This window comes from Pleurodeles waltl, chromosome 8 (genome assembly GCF_031143425.1).
Source record: "Pleurodeles waltl isolate 20211129_DDA chromosome 8, aPleWal1.hap1.20221129, whole genome shotgun sequence".
NCBI classification, from domain to species: Eukaryota; Metazoa; Chordata; class Amphibia; order Caudata; family Salamandridae; genus Pleurodeles; species Pleurodeles waltl.
Window position 1 is genome coordinate 1,401,604,478 of NC_090447.1, and position 20,395 is coordinate 1,401,624,872.

Here is a 20,395-nt window from a genome sequence, read left to right on the forward strand (position 1 = left end):
ATAACGCTAATAGCTTTAACTCGAGCGAACGCAAGACCCATTGCATTGCAAATGTTTGTTTTTCATGTCATGAGGTTGGGGTGCACATTTTAAATGTGCTCGGGAGCTGCCGTAATGATCTCTGGCTGATAATAAAGATAACCAAAGATTGTAAGGACTTGTTAAAAATGAAAAAAGACGATTTGCAATAATGTTTCACGAAGTATAATGCGCTGGTCTTTGCAAATGTTTAAACTTAAAGAAACTGCCGATATTTTTCTTTAGGTAAGGTGGTCAACTCATGCTCATGCACAATGTCTGGGATCGGCCAGTATGACGTATAGATAGCACATTGATACGGTGCTAGGCGTGCCACATATGCCTGTAAAAAGCTACTTCCCTTGTGGGCGGTGACAAAAGAGCTGGGTCGCTTAGTGACGCTCTATGGCGATTTCCCGGTTGGGTCTCTGACGTGCGCTGGGGGCGGAGGAAGGGAGAGAGCTTCCGGTTGCCTCGGGTCTGGTGCGGTTCAACTGTTGGGCACAATGTAATGTGCTTGGGGGCGGAGGACGGGCTCAGCTGCTGATGCTACCATGGGGAAGACCCTGCGCGTCGTCTGCCTGCTCGCCCTGCTCCGCGCTCTATTCGCAGGTACCGTAAAGGGGCGATTGCGAGCCCAGTGCTACTCTCATCACAGTGTTATATAGCAGCATAGAAAACTCCCGGCGTCAGCTGTACTTCCCCTTCAGAAGGGGATGCGTAGTATCCATAAACTCTGTATGCGCTTAGCTGTAGGTGTCTAGAGCAGTGGTTCCCAACCTTTTGCCTTATGTGGACCACCACTTTATCATTACTGGAAGCTGGGGCCCCAATCTTTTAATATTATTTACGTTTCTGACCAGTGACGGACCCCCGAGGAGGCTTTGCGGTCCCCCAGGAGTCCCCGGAACACAGGTTGGGAACACTGGTCTAGAGAATCATGTGAGACGGACAAGGTAACGGTGATGATTTATGAACTTTTCCCCGGGGAAGGATAAATCGGTGGGTTGGGCGCCGGCTGCAGGGTTCTCCGTGTGTCAGACAGTACATGTTGGTAAGTTGGTTGAACCCCGTGCTCCGCCTTCTAAAATCCATAAAAGAGGGAGCCGCGGCCTGGGAATCACCTCCGTTTCTGCTGTGAAGCCTGGTTTTCTTTTTCCCCTCTGTGGGGCTTTTTGTTTTACTCATTGTCATTGCCAGTCCCTAACTAGGCCTAAGTACGAGCCGCTGTCCGTCTTCTCAAGGAGGCCAATGTATATGAACTTTATTTCACACATAGCTACAGTTTCTCTTCGTTCGTATTTTTAACAAGCACAGCCAGGGTCGGGCTTGTCTATCCTGTCATCCTGGTTCTTGTTTTAGCCCGGACTGGCCTTCAGAACAACCTGTGAGCTGTGTTTTTTTTTTTTTTTTTTTTTAGGTCTGTTGGGCTGTTTTTTACTGTTAAGTTCTCTCTTATTATTACCCCCGAAGTTGCCTGCAGGATGCACAAAACGCATACATTCTCTTATACTTTGCAAAATACCTATTGAGCCTGTCTTTACAAGTTCAAAACAACCCCGATTTACTAATCTAGGTTCTTAGGTATCTGTTCGCTCACTTTACTTTAGTGCCCGGTTCTATTTTCTTTCCCTGTCCGACCCCGAGCACCACAAACGTAGAGACGCTCGTTCCCGAACCACCGAGTATGTAGTTATTCTTTTGCCTAACACTAAAACACAACACGTTCACCAGCTTGTATGTTGGTCGTATTGCCCTTTAGTTTTTCTTCAAACTACACGTTTCGGGGGAGTCATTTTTTTTCAAACTCGACAATCTTTTCCGGGAATATTTCTCAGCGCAGCTCCCCCCAACCCAACTTTTGTTTTAAGAAATATCAGTGTCATATTCATTGCTGTACTTCTTGGTTGTTGTCTGAGTAAAACCCACCAACCCTTACTAGTTACATCCACTCCCTCGGCGCCTCACCGTTCCTGGTGTATGATTCTCAGTCATACTTAATTTCGCATGTGTCTCGTTGATTATGTTGTCAGCACTCACTTTGAAAGAATAACTATGACAACGTATATGAACGTATTTTGAACTCTGAGTTGTAATGATTTAAACTGAGAAATATATCTTAAAAAGCCTCAAAACTTTTGAAATACCTGATTGTTGTCGTCGTCTTGTTTGGTTTTCTACTTTCTTTAGGTACTAAAAAACAAGTGTTTGTTTTGTGTCGTGGAGCTCGAATGGCGTGTGATTACGTTACTTACACCGGGTAATGTGTAATCAGACTGCGTGCCCTTTTTGAGTCTGTTCACTTTTCAGTTTGCGGTTATAAATACGAATTTGTTCTGCATTCGTCTAATCCAGAGGTGTGACTCTACAGCGTTTTTCCTGCATAAACTGAGGAGTTGTCATATACAAAGAGGGCAAATAAGTACGACTATGTTGTGTTAAGAAGTCGCATCACTATTTTTGGCTGACCAGCCAGCCTTCCACGCACTCCTTCCTTCTGTCACATGGACGACAGTTCCCTCTCGTGTTCAGGGCATTTCTAGCTTTTTACGAACACATACACTTTTAGTGTGACAGCCCTGAGGATCGCGGTGAGGCCCTATCTTATAACATTTAAGGGCTACTGTAGAATATTGGGGAATTTTAGACTTTCCCCAAAAAAATTCCAATTCTTGAATTGAACAATTAAGCTAGCATTCTTAGTATCATCTCAGCGACAGCTGTCTGGAGGCAGGTAGGTCAATGCGTGCGTTTTCAGGCCAAATTACTCTTGCTCTCAGTTAACTTCTCAACACTTATTTCTTTTTAAAGAAATTGCTCACAAACAATGCGTTTGAATTAGCCGAAATAGTTAAATTGACAGTAATCTATCTGGAAAGGGTTGTTGTTCCCAAATCCTCCCTATTGTCTTTTGCATGCAACTTATTTGAGTGAAAGCCTCACTCCTTGGCACCAGCTGACGTCTTCTCGATTGTCTCTAAGCTCTTGGGTGACTCACAGTGACCTTGGTACATTATCAGCACATGAGTCACTTTTCATTATTGCGGAGTGTACACGTCAAATTGAGCTGCAGTATGAAAACGGGAGTTTAAACACTGCAGATCTAGAATTGTTCGCACACCAAGAATTGCCTACCACTACCCTCTAAATCATCCGGATTTGACCACACTTATGAACAGATTGTGGCTAGGTTCGGGTCTCAGGCGTGGGTTTAGGGCGTTGAACAAGCTGTTGTTTGCTGTCCCATGGAGCCTTCTTCTTGTATCAGTCTCCTGTAAGATTGTTGGTTTATCAGATTGTCAGATGCTGACTAAAGGTTTCTTGTTGGAGCATAGTGTTGTGCCAGTTTCTGCAGGTATTTTAGACCAGTGACAGGTAGAAAACGTTCCTTCCATCTACGGGAAGCCAGTGTTTTTTTTGAAGGTAGGTTTGATGTAGTCACCCTTGCAGGCGTATAAACAGTCTCACTGCCTTTGTGTGTATCCTCTAAAGACTTTGAGCTTCTTAGGAAGAGCGGTTTAGATGATATTTGAGTAGTCCGTGTGTGTCTTGACAAGGGTAAAGTTACCTCCATCTTGTATTCTGTTTGGTGTCTTGGTAGGAATTCACAGAACAGCGAGAGCTGTTGATTGACATCCTTGGCCACTGGCCTGACTTGTCAAGTGGGTGAAAATTCAGTCAAAAAGCCTGATCAGGTTTTAGTTCACTTTCGCATACGTCAAACTGCCCTCCAACGCCATTCTATATAGTGCTATAGATTTCAGAAATAACTTACATTATATCCGACTGTGATATAAAGTAATGGTTAACACCTAAAATTGTTGGGGACAGCACTGAAGAAAGAATTGGAAAAAAATTTGATTATGAACACTTATATGTGCATTGTTCAAAGCGTGCCTTGATAAGGTCACCTTTTCATATGTGGGTCCTTGAGTAACACCCATTAAATTGGGCTGCACATCCACAGAATAGGTAGAATGATCAATAATTAAAATCCCCAACAGTAAACTTTGCTGTTGTGAATTTCATTTTACAGGACGCTGAAATTACGGAGAAAGTATGTACAATGACTGAAAAAAGAATTGAGGAGCCCATTGTTTTTATGGATTTTAAAACTTTTAAAAATAATTTTATTTCCAAGACTACATTCATATAGAAAGGCAACTATCACGTTACAATAAACTGAAAAAACGTACATAAAATATAATATTAGGTTTACTATTGTAAACGTGGATAAAAATGGGGGTACATATTTATCTTCTGCTTGTTCAAATTACAGCTAGGGCACAAGTAAGGTCATGCCTAATTGCTTATGACACTCAGTTTAACTCTACTTCTTGTTCAATAAATAAACATCAGTGTTAAAAGAAGCAAGATACAGGATTGCAAGTAATCTCTAAAGTGCAAATCTCTACCGTGGGTACATGTAGACAAATCCTAAACACCTAAGATTGACTCGTTTAAAAAAAATTACTTTTTGCTTTTGCTGGTATGCTGTTGGGCAACATGTAAAAAAATCAAACGACAAAGCCAATAGATCTTGCATAGTCGAAACATATTGACTTTGCCAGTGCTAGTTTTTATGAAGGAACGATTCTCAGTGCAATGTAGATTTGTAAACTAGGGCAGTTAATGCCATGCTTTTAAAATTTGTAAAGCAACAGTACAAGTGTGTTTTTGAAGAGGTTATTTGGCCGCTCTTCTCTTCCATTCCAGTCCTCGCCCCCTTCATTACATATTGACAGTAACCAAGCCAAAACCAGAGCGGCCTAAGAAAAAAGAAACCACACATAGGCACACCAGAACAAAATCAATGCCCAAAAGTGATTTACTGAAGAACTGAATCCATGCAAAAATTTGAAGCAAATTGCACACAGCACCCCCAACCCAAAATGCAACTCTTCCCCCAGCACATTCTAGAGATGATAATGATTGACAAAAGAATTGGAAACAGCCCATGTAGCTGCCCTACAGATTGCAGCAATGGACACCCCCTTCAATTCCGCCCAAGAAGCTGCCATGCCCCTGGTTGAGTGCCCCTATAATCCGGCCCGAGGAGGAATGCCCGCCAAAGAATACGTCATCTCAATCACCTGCTTGATCCATCTACAGATAGACAGGAAGCCTTTTTTTTTTTTTTTTCTGTCATGGAGAGAGAGATCTCTCCATATGTAATGAAGGGGACCAGGGGGTAATGCCTTTTACGGTTTTTTCACTTTGTCCTTCTTTAGGACAACAAATGTTCAGGGAAGTACTCTATAAAGGGCAATTGTGAGATGTGCTCATTGTCATTTTCTTACATTATTGTTTTATGAGCTGCTCTGTCACAACCCCCTATAAATCCCTGGGCCAAAATGACCTAATTGTCATATTGATAAAAAAGGAACAATCGGAGCAGGTAGATGATTTTTCATTCAAGTCTGTGGTGTGACAAGGGCTGAAAGACACTAGTGGCACACAAGCATTGAAGCAAAATCAATTTGAACTAAATATATTCTTGTTACAAAAATGCTAAACTAAACAGTCCATCAGATCGTGCGACCGAAGTGACAAAATGCAGGTCACTCTGACTGGAGTCTGCAACGCAAGACAGTGTTTCAGTGAATACACAATATTTTGATAAACTCTGCAACCTTGTGTTTATAGCCGTTTTGAGTATAATTGACTGTTGCAGTGGCTTTCTCCCCCCCTCACACACTCCTTTACCCCTTCCACCAAAAACACCATGAGCCTCACCCCTAGAATGACACAACTCCTCTTGCCGCCAGCTTGGAGCTTGTCTTTGTAATTGAGCAAGGTTCTCTTTTCATTCCTCATCATTACAGCATGACTTCTGGTCCATGTATCTCAACAGTAGTATCTTGAGTTATACTCCCACCTGTTCCCTATAATCTGTAAACCAGGAGATGAAGTGCGGCATTCAGGCTTCATGCCTTCACTCGCCTCGTTCACCCATAGGCTGGATCTGAAAGGAAACCTGTCCCTCTGCTCTCCCAAGAAAGCCACTGAGCACCACCTCTTGCCACAAGGCACCCAGCTCCTACTCTACCCTCCAGCCTGGGTTTGTATGACTATCAAATTCTCTTCAACTATGTGCCAGATTTCGCTAGTTCAAAAATACAAATTGAAAAATATATCAAATAAACGTATTCAAGCCTGACTTATTTATCTGGAGAGAGTTAATGCGATAGGGGCAACAAAACGTTTTCCCAGCTGGTTTCAGAAGAAGACACATCTCTCCTCGTGCTGCACCCTGCCCTGGAATTCTGGACAGGCCACTGATTACTCTTCGGTTGGTTGTGTTTGGTTTGGGGTGTTTTTGGATTTGTGTATGGAGACAGCTCTTCGGTTGGTTGTGTTTGGTATGGGGTGTTTTTGGGTTTGTGTGCGGAGACAGTTGTCCGTTAGATGCATAAACACCACTTTCATGGCATGAATAAGAGTAAGACCAACAACGCCTCAGGCAGTGTCCGCTTTGTATCATGCTGTGTCAAGTTCAGTGATTCTCTTGTTTTCATTTTTAGAGTCTCTTCCAAAGCTGCCGGCACCTTCAAATGTCACAATTAAGTCCTACAATTTAAGGCAGATGCTGACCTGGGATCCAGTTCTTCCATTGGAGAACTCTACAGTCACGTACAGCGTAGAGTACAACTCGCCAATCAAGTACGTTGTCCAGTACAACACAATGTAAGTTGACGTTTTGATTTACGCCGTTGCTGCAGTACATTGAAAAATGGAGTGAAATGATGCACGTTCTGAATGCCTGAAGTGGTAATATATTTCAGTTAGTTTCGGATTGCATGTTCCATTTACAGGAAGGTTCATTTAACTCCAGGGCTGCGTTTTTTTTCTCTTTAGTTCCCAATAACATGGAAGACTCATATTTGTTAAATTGTTTCTGTATTGTGGGTGTGCATACTATTATGATTTTTGATTGGTAAATAGCTGAAACAAAACAGTATGGCAGGTTATCATCAAGTACACATTAAGAATTTCAGTGTTGTTGTGGAAATGAAATACTCAGTTATGTCAGTCACACAGATTCATCAGTTCTGGGAGGGACCCCGACCAAGAACATCATATTGTTTTATCCAAAGCCCACAGGATCATGTTTTTGTGGGTCGCAGGATTCTTCATAAATTGGATCTCAAAGATTCTTACCGATTGAACATGCCTTTTATTTGGCAGCACTCGGGGCTTCAACTTTGGGCAACATTTGTTTTGGTTATCACCAAGCCCAGGTCTGCAAATGACTTAGTTTCTGATGTTGGGTGATTAATAAGATGCCCCAACGTTGAGATCTTCCGTGTAACGAAGTGTGTTTGGAAACTCTAGTAAAAATCTACATAATCTCCTTTGGATAAAGGGGAACTACGTTCCCTACATCAACAAACACTGACACCCCATTAAAATGAGTCTTGAAACGTTAAGAAATTTAGATCAGTGGTTTACTGATTTCACTTTTCATTTGCTTAGGGTTCTGTCTTGATGTGTCTATGTTGTTATAGGTTGAAGTTGAATGCTGTTAAACGTTGAGTTTGGATGTTGTAGTGAAAATGCAGTGTGAATGTCAGTGTGCTGGGGCTAGCCTGCAAGTTAATAGTGTAGCAAGAGGTTGGAGCCCTGTAAGAGCAATGATGCTTCAGCTGTAATTAAGGACCTAGCATGGAATAAAGAAGGTATGGTTTAACTAAGTGGCAGTAGACCCTTGTGTGAAGATACAGCCATGGGACTACAACCTGTTTCGAATTAAAGACCCTCTGTGGCCGAATGCTTGTAGAGCATCTACAGAGGCATCCAGAGCCAGCAATGACCGATACTACCCCTTAAACATCCGATCCCAAATCCATCTCTGGAACAGGTTCAGTAGCGATTGGGGAAAAATATACTTTATGGATAGGACACTTGTTGGAAGTGTCTCATCAAAAATCATTTAAGTATATTCTGTTGAGTCGCTGCATTCCTCAAGCATTGCTCAATCATATCTATCCCAGTTTGGAAGAAGAACATTCCGCTTGTCTAGTCGCTGATGACACCTTAGCTTCCACCTGTGTTGAGTGGCAGAATTGGGAGACCAAGGATCATGTCAGTTTGTTAGAATCCTTATGGAGTAACAAAACCATGCACACCTAGATAGGAAGAATAACCCCACCACAAAGTAGCATTTCTTTAGTTGTCCTACTATTGTTCTATAATTTACATTTTAGTTAGGGGGGTACCCATTTGGGAGAAATATGAGATTTGCAGGAAAAAATGTGTATTTTCCTTTAAGAGTTTTTAGAGGGTTCCTCTTCTGTTTTTAAGCTGCCAAGTTTTCTGGACCTACTACATTGTACCCACAAGAGTATGCCATTTCAGAGTTCCCTGAAGTGAAATTGTGAAGATTTCCCTTGCCCTGCCATACACTTAAAACGTGAGAGAGACTGGAAGTTTCGTCAAACCGAAACTCCGACTCAGAGCCAGGTTACATGGTCTGCATTGTAGCTTATCCAGGGCATTTAATGTTACCTAGCTTTTCACTTTATAGGAGTGGACTAATCAAAAAGGCTTCCTTTCGGAGACAGGGCATCAATAAAAAGGTAATCTAGGTAAACACGATTTAGCACAAAAAGACCGCAGCAAAATACATAAAAAATATGAAAACATACTCAATGGCTTGGTGCTCCACTCGCTTGAATGGCCACGTCTACCTACAGCTATCTGCACCTATAATATCATTTGTAAGAACTGTATAGGTTTCCCTTGGTGGAAGAAAAATAGACTGGCCAGCGGATAGGAAGTGGGTTTATGGGAAATCTTTGGCGAAATAATCATCTTACTGAGAAATCAGTTCTTTTCTCTTCCATGAATGGGCCAGTCTCTGAGTACAGCGGTGTAGCTACAGAGGAGAGTACTGAGCATGAAAAGGAGAAGAATTAGCTGGTGCTAGTTTCCCTGTATACGTCCACTTATGTAGGCCTTGCATGTGCTATAAACCCGGATTAGTATTTTCCTGGTGGTGTTAATCTTGCAGCCTCACTGCCCTTTTGAGATTGCTCTTTTCAGCTCCTTAAATATCGAAAAAAAATAGCAACATAAACTATTCGAAGGAAGTCATATTTATACCTTTCTCCAGTGTTTCTTGGACTGTGCAGGAGCTATTTTTGAGGTGCTGCGGCATTTGAAAATGTTATCATTATTGCACTTTCCTGTACAGATTTCAAAGTCTTATGAAGTACTAATTTGTCTACTCCGGATGACATGGTTTTCAGTATCAGACCTAAAATAATATAAACGCATGAACTAGGATCACTCTTTGCGTTTTATTAGTGTCTAAAATGTTAATCGTCGCAGTGTTGAATTATAGTACTAATTAACACATGAGCCAATTTGTTACACAAGGTAATGTCCATAGGTGCGATGATCCTTATTGGCGCTTCACCCCGATCCAAAATGGATCCCACGCTCCTTATTACTCAGACACACCTCCTTCTCAAAAAAAAAAATGTATACTGCCCCCACAGCTTACCGTGCTATGCCAATGACAGGGAGAGTAGTCCTTTGCCTATAAGTACATACTTTGAGAGCCCCTCCACTTCAATGCAGGGATCATTACCATCTCAACATTGTGCCTCTTGGAATTCCTATCGATGTATTCTGCAGAATTTTGAGAAAGATCCAGGCTCTGACTATGCCTTTGTGTGCAGACCGACCGTCATCATTTCTATTATGTAGATACATACAAGGGTCTGACTCTACGAGCAAATTTCCATGACAAAGTTCCTATGCTGTCATTTTGTACACGTTTTATGCTTCTTTGTGTATTATGATGTTGTGACCATATAGGTTTAGTCATCAAAGTTTTGCCCATAAACCTCTACTTAATCCTGTGTCTTCGAGTCACCTTTTAATTATGCATCACGTGTGCATAATGTGTTGCCCTCATAACAAATGATTCTGTTCTTTGTTTATACTATTGTGTTGACATGCTTCAATACAGGGCTCATCATGCAAAATGTGTCACTGCTATAATAACACCTTGTTTTGCTACTATTTAGATAACTGTCTTTACTTGCCTTGCCTAGCACTCAATCTCTTTTAATGGTTTGTCCACAGGTTAACAACTAACAATAGTATTATTTCATTTATTTAGACTATTGTGTTGAGAGTGCTTTTTTGTTTGAATTGGCCTGGTTCACTTGAAACAAAAAATCAAAACTGAATTAATGAAATGAATAAATAAATGCTTGCCTTGCAGCAGAGCTCCAGTATACCACTGGCTAGCAAAACCACTGCCCCCCTCACCTCCATACCTCCACAAAGATAAACGGTCTCTCTGTTGAAACCACTCATAAAAAGAAAAACACGGACATATCTGCTGAAAGAGAGCCCCTTATCAAATTGTGGCTAAGGTATAATAAAAGGTAGACAAAAGCAATATCTTATACAATTTGAAGGAGAACGATAGCTACCAGGTTAACAAGGCAAATGTTTAACATGAAAATTAAAGACTGGACATAAAGTATTGTGCAAAACACAACAGCTATTCAAGGATTTGAAAATACTTGACCCACGCAATTCAAGAAACCCACAGGCCTAATCATGGGCTATTCATAACGTACATGGTGATGCACTCTATAGTTAAATGCACCTGTATTTTCCAGCTTAATCTCCACCATCGCCCCTTGTCGCAGCAATGATTCTCACACACACACACACACACACACACACACGCTGGTTCACAGTGATATACGATACACAGTGTTCCTACAGAAAACATTGATCACTACACTTGAACATGGAGATCACTCATCAAACATTTTATATGTTGTTTGTCAAAGAAAGATTCCAGTTCAAGACAATGTGCTTTTATCCCACAAGGTACTGCACATGTTAATCTTCCATCTTGCATGAGTCTTTCATCCATGTCTACCTTCTAGGAATTCGCCAATCATAATCTTGCCTCCAGGCAACTGCAGTTATAAATTATTTGTCAACAGAGCTTTTTAAAGGTTCTACTCTGTTAAATAGTCTGTTAGTCATCTAAGACTTAAGAAAGATTACATGAAGTACCATTAAGGTTTGAAGTCACACCTCTTCCTCTTAGCTTTTGATTAAAGCTTCACTACTCTATACCCTCCTCCACGGATAGCCATGCAGCTTATTCCTGTCAGAGACCCAGGGCTGGTTCTGTTTAGAGGCTTTTTCATAGTTTTCATTGTCAGTGGCAGATCATTTAAACCCACCTTTCTTTAGCTACAGATCTTCCTTTATTCCAAAAGAGCACAACATTCTCTTCCTATCTTAGTCACCCTGATGCGGTTTCCTGCTATCTAATGCTGTATACTGAAAGTTATAAACGGACTATAGTGGTTGAGCGTATCTAACTACAACTAGTGTCAACAAATGCATGAATCATACTCCCGCAACAAAGGTTTCTACCTAAGAGCTGACTGATTTCTTCCAGGAGACATACGTTTGGCCATGACTGCTGAGATGCCCCATATTGAGACAAATAACAGTGAATTTAAGACATATGATTTGGTAGTGCTGGAAGGAGGTAGCCTAAACATGAATGTATATTGCAGATTTTATCTTTGGATTTATGGTATGGAATGATTTAATGAATGCAAAAGCATGCATCCTAGAATCTGCACCAGGTAAAAAGAAAGATGTGTAGTTGATGATTACTATCTCTTGCCATACTCGCTTATTAATATTAAATCAAAAAGTCGTAGATAAAACAGAAAGGCCTTGAGCTATATGACTCAATGAGAGGTAGGAAAAATCTCTATTGATAGAACTGAAAAAAATGAACACACTCAGATCTGATTGTGATAAGCGGCAGGACTTACACAGCTAGGTGAACCAAAATAAGTGGACCAAGACGACGGATACTCAGATTGGGCTGAAACAAATAGTGGTTCAGTATACTTAAATGTTGTGCTCCGTGCCTGTCAACATTTTGATTGTTATTCTGGGAAGTAATCAGAATGTCTACCATTTGAAATATCTGCTGGGGGATAAGTCATGTCCACAATATCACAGTGTATTTTTATTAATAGATATTACTACCAGTTGCGGATTCTACAGCTCATGTATGTGTATTATTAAACATCAAAACTTTTTTTAAATGTTTCTAATTTTTATGCCCATTCACTGCTTCATAATATCTGAAGAATTCTGGCCAATTCCATGCACTTTCAGTTTGTCCCTCTAGTAACATGGCATATGATATTCTAGCTAAGTAGGGTTTTCTATCTACATGTAGTTTCCCCTTGATTTACTGCATTGACATATTTTGCTGATAAATCCATTATTAGGCATTGCATATAAATCTAATTTTCAGAAGAATTAACATTTTAGCCATGCATTTTCCCGATGAATGCTAGCTAAAGATTGTGAATGAGATTTTAACTTGATTAGTTTTTTTTCCTCAAAATTCTAAATATACATTTATTTCGTCTGCTCCGTCAACTAGACTTCTACATATTTTATACATATCAAGCTTTGGACAGAAAAAAACAGATAATTCCATATGATGAAGTTCTTTTACAACAGAAATTTGATAACCTCTCTCATTTTTAAAATTATCTGTTTTATGGTGTAAGGTGATCAAGATCAGACAAATTACTTTTGCCTCTATACAAGTCACCCTTTTACCATTGCAAGATTATGATTAAACAAGTCTTATTATATTTGTACACGTCCTGATTATTTTTCCTGCTTTAACCATTTCTATGTCCACTGGTCTGACACTGGTTCACAGTTTGTTTCCTTTTGTTCATGATGCATACTGTCAGCAATTTGCTATGCATTGATTCAAGATGCAATATATCCCTCTTTGTATCTTCTTTTTTTGTGGGGTTTCTTTTTATTAACCAGACATTCTTGTTTCTCACTCTTATGATGGCTTTAAATGTATGTCAACCTAAGCACACACTAATCATAAGAAGTGTATCCATTTGCATAGCCTTTGGTGGGCCATTTGAAATATGTTCCACTTTTTTGGATATATTTGATAACATTAAACAATTGTTTAATTCTTGTAATGATGTAATCTCTTGTGATATTTCATCCAGACATTCTTATCCAAGGCCCCAGTGCATTTTGAGGAATACCCTTCATCAGGTTCAAAAAGTAACCAAATGGAACAACATATCCCTAGAAAAGAAGCACAGGAAAAAAAAAAACTATAAAGCTCTGGCACAGAGAAAGAATTCAGAAAAGCAGATGACACAACAAGTACAATTTAATGATCACTAATAAGTAGGTTAAAAGGGAACCCCTAAAATTCAATTAGTTTGTCAAAAAAACAATCTGTATATAAACTTACGCAAAGTGTAAGAACATTTCGAAAATACTAGGTATGTCGCACATCGATGCAGAGAAAAATAAGAGGCTGCAGGAGAAAGGGCAATAATCTGAGGTGGGTATTTAGCAAGAGATGGTTAAACGTCTGAGGTGCGAAAGACCAGGAAAACAGCTGACCTGTGGCTGTAAAACAAGGGTTCCTAACAACATTCCAAGGATGTCTGGAGAAAACACAAACCTTGTCTGTTAGATCATATTAACCCAGGTTGAGCTCAAATTTAAAAGTCTGCATATTAAAAGTGTAATCATGATCTTGAAAGGAGAAGCAGAGTGTGGGGTGGGGGAGAGAAAGGGCAGGCAAATGTCAAGTCCAGTCATGCGGGAAAAGAACCAGCAAAAGTAATGGTGTCAAGAAAAATGAAAGCACTGAAACAGCAATACCTCAGCCTTCCTGAAAAGGCACCGTCAATGCGTTAATCAAATGCAGTGGTCTGGAATGAGTTCTGTGGAAAAGGAAGAATGTGAACAGGACCTGTGGCCAGTAGATGTGGCTGCCATATTGTAGGAGGACCTTAAGAAAGTAGACAGCATCTTAGGAGGAGATAGGAAAAAAATAAGTATAAGGATCCTTCTAGGGAACAACAAAAATAAAGTTAGGACCAGAAAACCCCAAAAAAGGGCACATGAGTGATTGGAGGAATATTAAGCTGAAAAGAGTACAGGAAAATACTAGACCAAAAGTATTCTGAAATAGTTACATATGCAAACAAAAAATTAAATAAGGAAAATAATAAGAAAAACACATGGCATTTCAATTCTACTGAACCCCTGGGCTGTTGGCTAGACAGTTCCTTGATCCTGAAGATCCCTTTGTAGTGTTGGTATTTCTGTCCACTCGTTTCTCGGTTGTTTCTACCACCTAAAATCCCAGATAACAAACCTTGTGGGCATTTTTATTATAGTGTTTAGCAACTGATGACTTCTCCAAGTTATTCCTGATATAACTTTTATGCTCGCACAGTTTTATCTTGATTTTCCTTTCATTTTTGCAGATCTAGATTTTTCCTTTCTTTTTTTGCTGATATATATTTTTCCATAGAAGCATTTCAGAAGGTAATTGCAAATGCTTGTATCAAATGTGCAAATGTTGACCTTGAATTTTTGCCTAGAGTAAGGATGTTTCAGGACCTCCAAGACAGCCCTATTATTTGCATATGGTTGAGTTCCAGGCATAATGGGATCTTTTTGAGCTGTACGTTTACTAGTCAACCGTGTCTTGTTCATGAATATAATTTGCTTTATATTTTTGTCTTAGGTGCACTAGCAATGGTAGCTCACTAAACAGGTTTTTGAAACCTACATCTATTTGCAGAATGATGCATATTTTAAAATAACCTTCTTAATTTTAGAACTTTCCAGGGGGAATTTTTGATGCAAGTACTTCTCAAGCAGTCATCTGATTTGCTGAATTTTCCTTAGCTCTCTTATATTGGCTGACTTACATGTTGTTTTTGAGTGATGGGGGACGGAAACATTTGTAGTGCAGCACATTATTACCATCAGTTGGTTTAGGGTACAGTGCCACTGAGTGTATTTTGATTAATGGATGTCGTAATGGCAAGGAATAGCTGTTTCGTATATGTTGACTGTAAACTCAATCCTGGGATGAACTGATTGTAGTGTGATAATGTTGTTCTCTGATTCTTTTCGATTGATCTATAGTATAAAGATATCATCTTCAATCCTTTTATACAATGGCAGTCAACAGTGTTATTGTTTATTTTTTTAAATGTAATATTCAAGTTTAGTCAAACTTCTTTACATTGCATTAGGCTGCGGACAAGCTCATTGATGTACCATCTTGAGATAACGAGACCCATCATATACAAAGTAACAGATTGTCAGTCAGAAATTGAAGTAGGAAAACTACTACATTCTTGAGATGGGCATCTTAAAAGTAGGTGCCTTAAGGAGTGGTGACAAACATGCTTAGTTTTTTTTCTGTCAAGATCCCCTTTGAAATCGCACAGACACCAATAAATGGCAGCATTTTGTTGGCTTCCGCCATTGTTTTACTTACATTTTTCAAATCGGCATGTCTCAGCATTTTATTTTTAGAAGGCACGGGGAGAGACAACACCTAGACTCTCTCCCTGTTCCTTGGGTTCCAAAGACGGCAGCTGTGAATGTTATGCCATTTATTTGGCAGTTCAGGTCTTGCCCTGTTGGTTCCTTGTTGATGCACACATCAGCTGTTATTCCATATCGGAAAGCATTTTACATATCCTCCTGGGTAAGATTTTTTTATAGACTTATTAGTCATTATGTGATTCAGGAGTAACCTACATATTCATACAGTTTATCTCACTTATTCATGCTCTTCCCCATGAATAACATTTTTCCTTTATAAGCGCATTGGGGTTACACATAATTCATGTTGCCTAGACTTGTCTCACTTTAAAATCTGTCCTCCTGGATACAGTAGGTTCCATTCCTAATTATACATATTATGGTTGTTTGCGTAACCAATAAACTGTATTATATTCACTGTTTGTCACATTGTTCTTTGGTTATGGTGTTTCACTTGGGGCTCACTTTACACACACAGGGCGTAATTTATAACTTTATAAATTTATAACTTGGTGGACTTGCAAAGTCTGACAATATGAGGCTATGTATAATGCTCCCAGTCGGCTCTCTGATTAGATGTAGATATTTGCAGAAGCTTGAAAGCAAGATTCACGATTCTTTGCTTGCAAAATAAAATATTCACAAAAAATGCAACTAGGAAACCAATGTTTTGCTAAATTACTGTGACATTTTAGGTACCGTTTCTTTGAAGCTTCATTTAATAAAATATGTTGATGCATGTTACTATTTCCCAGAAATATTCATGGAACGAGCACACTTGCTTTCATGGTTGGTGGTCATTGTTCTTGTCAACCTTGAGAAAGCTTTTGATACCCTAAACTGGCCCTACTTGTTCCAGGTATTAGAGCGGTGCACATTAGGGGGCAAATTTACAAACCATGTTATGCTTCTATAAACTAAGCCAACAGCATGGGTTCCACTCCACCTTGCAAGGGGCACATACCAGAGATGTCATCTCTTCCCTTTTTTATGCACATTTATTGAACCGCTAGCAGTGAGTTTAGAAGGACCGATCAGAGTAGAGTCTGGATTGGTGAGGGGGCTCGGCTCCCTCCCCGCAGACAACCATCTACTGTTTGTCCAATACCCTTGATGGAAATATTACATAGGTTCAGCGTAATGTCCAGCCCAGTGGTCAAATGGGACAAGTCAGTGATATACCCACTGAGATGAGGGAGCAATGCATACAACTGGCAGTCCCATCTTCTAGTTGCCCAGGACAGTTTCAAATAGCTGGGAATGCAGGTGATGGGAGACCCACAACTGGCATGAGATCTCAGCTTGGACACATTGCTCCGTAAAGTCTGCACTGAACTACTGCAATGAAACGTTTTACCAATTTTCAACTGATGGCAGAGTAGCACTGTTGAAAATGGTCTCACCAACTAGACTGGTGTATGTCCTTCCGAATTAGCTTTAGATTATTCCCCAGAGAATACATTTATGCCTTCCTGTGGGCACACAAGGTACCCAGAGCAGCTTTTGACAAGTGTGTTCGCTAATAGTATGAAGAAAGCCTTGGGATGGCAGACATTGTTATATTATTGGGCAGCGCAGCTGACATCTTAAAATGACTGGCTTTACAGGAGTATGGATGACTCAGCAATATGGGTTGAACTGCCAGAACTTAGCAAAATGTTGGTGTTGAACATCCTTTATGGTGGACCTGTACCAGCTATTTTACCCCAGGTAACTAAGGTGGTACTGGACTGCTGGTGCAAGGCAATCCAATGGATTGGATGGCATAGATGGGTAACGAATAAGAAACACATCTGGCATGGTATTCTGCTTATAAATGTTGGATGCGTTCTCTGGAAGACTAGTTTTATAAATTTCTTTCAAGAACTTGCGTAGGAATTTGAACTCATCCTCCATCATTTAAATCGTAGAATCTAGCCTATTAGAAGTAACTGTGAAAGGTCCCTTGTAGTGGAGGAGAAGTATGGAAAATGTCACTTACCCAGTGTACATCTGTTCGTGGCATTAGTCTCTGCAGATTCACATGCTGTGCACAGTCCGCCATCTGGTGTTGGGCTCGGAGTGTTACAAGTTGTTTTTCTTCGAAGAAGTCTTTTCGAGTCACGAGACCGAGGGACTCCTCCCATTTCGAGTCCATTGCGCATGGGCGTCGACTCCATCTTAGATTGTTTTGCCCGCAGAGGGTGAGGTAGGAGTTGTGTATGCTAGTAATAGTGCCCATGCAATGGAGTGAATGCGTATGTACATAATAAAGTTTTAAGTAATATATTTACAAATGTACAAATGTTTAAGATCTACTTCTAAACGGCTACAGGCTCCCGGGGAGGCGGGTGGGCGCATGCGAATCTGCAGCGACTAATGCCACGAACAGATGTACACTGGGTAAGTGACATTTTCCGTTCGATGGCATGTGTAGCTGCAGATACACATGCTGTGCATAGACTAGTAAGCAGTTATCTCCCCAAAAGCGGTGGTTCAGCCTGTAGGAGTTGAAGTAGTTTGAAATAATGTTCTTAGTACAGCTTGACCTACTGTTGCTTGTTGTGCAGTTAACACATCTACACAGTAGTGCTTGGTAAATGTATGAGGCGTAGACCATGTTGCTGCCTTACATATTTCGTTCATTGGAATATTTCCTAGAAAGGCCATGGTAGCACCTTTCTTTCTGGTTGAGTGTGCCTTTGGTGTAATAGGCAGTTCTCTTTTAGCTTTAAGATAGCAGGTTTGAATGCACCTAACTATCCATCTAGCAATGCCTTGTTTTGAAATTGGATTTCCTGTATGAGGTTTTTGAAAGGCGACAAATAATTGTTTTGTCTTTCGAATTAGTTTTGTTCTGTCAATGTAGTACATTAGTGCTCTTTTGATGTCCAATGTATGTAGTGCTCTTTCGGCTACAGAATCTGGTTGTGGAAAGAACACTGGTAATTCTACCGTTTGATTTAGGTGGAACGGTGAAATTACTTTTGGTAAAAATTTAGGATTGGTCCGTAGAACAACTCTATTTTTGTGTATTTGAATAAATGGTTCTTGAATGGTAAATGCTTGAATCTCACTCACTCTTCTTAGAGATGTGATGGCAATTAAAAAAGCAACTTTCCACATTAAGTATTGCATTTCACAAGAGTGCATGGGCTCAAAAGGTGGTCCCATGAGTCGTGTTAGGACAATGTTGAGGTTCCATGAAGGAACTGGTGGTGTTCTTGGTGGTATAATTCTCTTTAGGCCTTCCATAAACGCCTTTATGACTGGTATCCTAAACAATGAAATTGAGTGCGTAATTTGTAGGTAAGCAGAAATTGCCGTAAGATGTATTTTAATGGAAGAGAAAGCTAGGTTAGATTTTTGCAAATGTAGTAAGTATCCTACTATTTCTTTTGCAGATGCGTGTAAAGGTTGAATTTGATTATTATGGCAGTAATAAACAAATCTTTTCCACTTATTTGCATAGCAGTGTCTAGTGGTAGGTTTTCTAGCTTGTTTTATGACCTCCATACATTCCTGTGTGAGGTCTAAGTGCCCGAATTCTAGGATTTCAGGAGCCAAATTGCTAGATTCAATGATGCTGGATTTGGATGTCTGATCTGTTGTTTGTGTTGTGTTAACAGATCTGGTCTGTTGGGTAGTTTGACATGAGGTACTACTGAAAGGTCTAGTAGTGTTGTGTACCAAGGTTGCCTTGCCCATGTTGGTGCTATTAGTATGAGTTTGAGTTTGTTTTGACTCAACCTGTTTACTAGATATGGAAGGAGAGGGAGAGGTGGAAAAGCGTACGCAAATATCCCTGACCAGTTCATCCATAGAGCATTGCCTTGGGATTGATCTTGTGGGTACCTGGATGCGAAGTTTTGGCATTTTGAGTTTTCTTTTGTTGCAAATAGATCTATTTGAGGTATTCCCCAAATTTGAAAGTAATTGTTTAGTATTTGGGGGTGAATTTCCCATTCGTGGGTTTGTTGGTGATCTCGAGAGAGATTGTCTCCCAACTGGTTCTGAATCCCTGGAATAAATTGTGCTATTAGGCGAATGTGGTTGTGAATCGCCCAATGCCATATTTTTTGTGTTAGGAGGCACAACTGTGTCGAGTGTGTCCCTCCTTGTTTGTTTAGATAATACATTGTTGTCATGTTGTCTGTTTTGACAAGAATGTATTTTTGGGTTATTATGGGTTGAAATGCTTTTAGCGCTAGAAATACTGCTAACAGTTCTAAGTGATTTATGTGAAACTGCCTCTGATGTATGTCCCGTTGTCCTTGGATGCTGTGTTGATTGAGGTGTGCTCCCCACCCTGTAATGGAAGCATCCGTCGTTATGACGTATTGTGGCACTGGGTCTTGGAAAGGCCGCCCTCGGTTTAAATTTGTACTGTTCCACCATAGAAGCGAGATGTATGTTTGGCGGTCTATCAACACCAGATCTAGAAGTTGACCCTGTGCTTGTGACCATTTTGATGCTAGGCACTGTTGTAAGGGCCGCATGTGCAATCTTGCGTTTGGGACAATGGCTATGCATGAAGACATCATGCCTAGGAGTTTCATTACCATTTTGACTTGTATCTTTTGTGTTGGATACATGGCCTGTATTACCTTGTGAAATGTTTGAACCCTTTGTGGACTTGGAGTGGCAATCCCTTTTGCTGTGTTGATTGTCGCTCCTAAGTATTGCTGTGTTTGACACGGCAAAAGGTATGACTTCGCGTAGTTGATCGAGAAACCTAGCCTGTGAAGGGTCTGTATGACGTAGTTTGTGTGCTGTGAACATTGTCTTAGCGTGTTGGTTTTGATTAACCAGTCGTCTAAGTACGGGAACACATGTATTTGCTGCCTTCTGATATGTGCAGCTACTACTGCCAGGCATTTTGTAAAAACTCTTGGCGCAGTTGTTATTCCGAATGGCAACACTTTGAATTGGTAATGTATTCCTTGGAATACGAACCTTAGGTATTTCCTGTGTG

General features: G+C 40.3%; 1 protein-coding gene across 2 annotated transcripts in view; it reads left to right on the forward strand.

Moving 5' to 3' along the window:
* Window positions 1-467: 467 nt before the first annotated feature.
* Window positions 468-20,395, forward strand: part of IFNGR2 (interferon gamma receptor 2) — a 77,629-nt gene continuing 57,701 nt past the window's right edge. Inside the window, exons 1-2 of one of the 2 annotated variants that reach the window (XM_069202459.1) lie at window positions 468-630; window positions 6,543-6,705. In XM_069202459.1, coding sequence (XP_069058560.1) covers window positions 573-630; window positions 6,543-6,705 — 221 coding nt within the window. In that variant the 5' untranslated portion in view covers window positions 468-572. The remainder of the gene's footprint in view (window positions 631-6,542; window positions 6,706-20,395) is intronic. The other variant, XM_069202460.1, reaches the window with a different exon arrangement.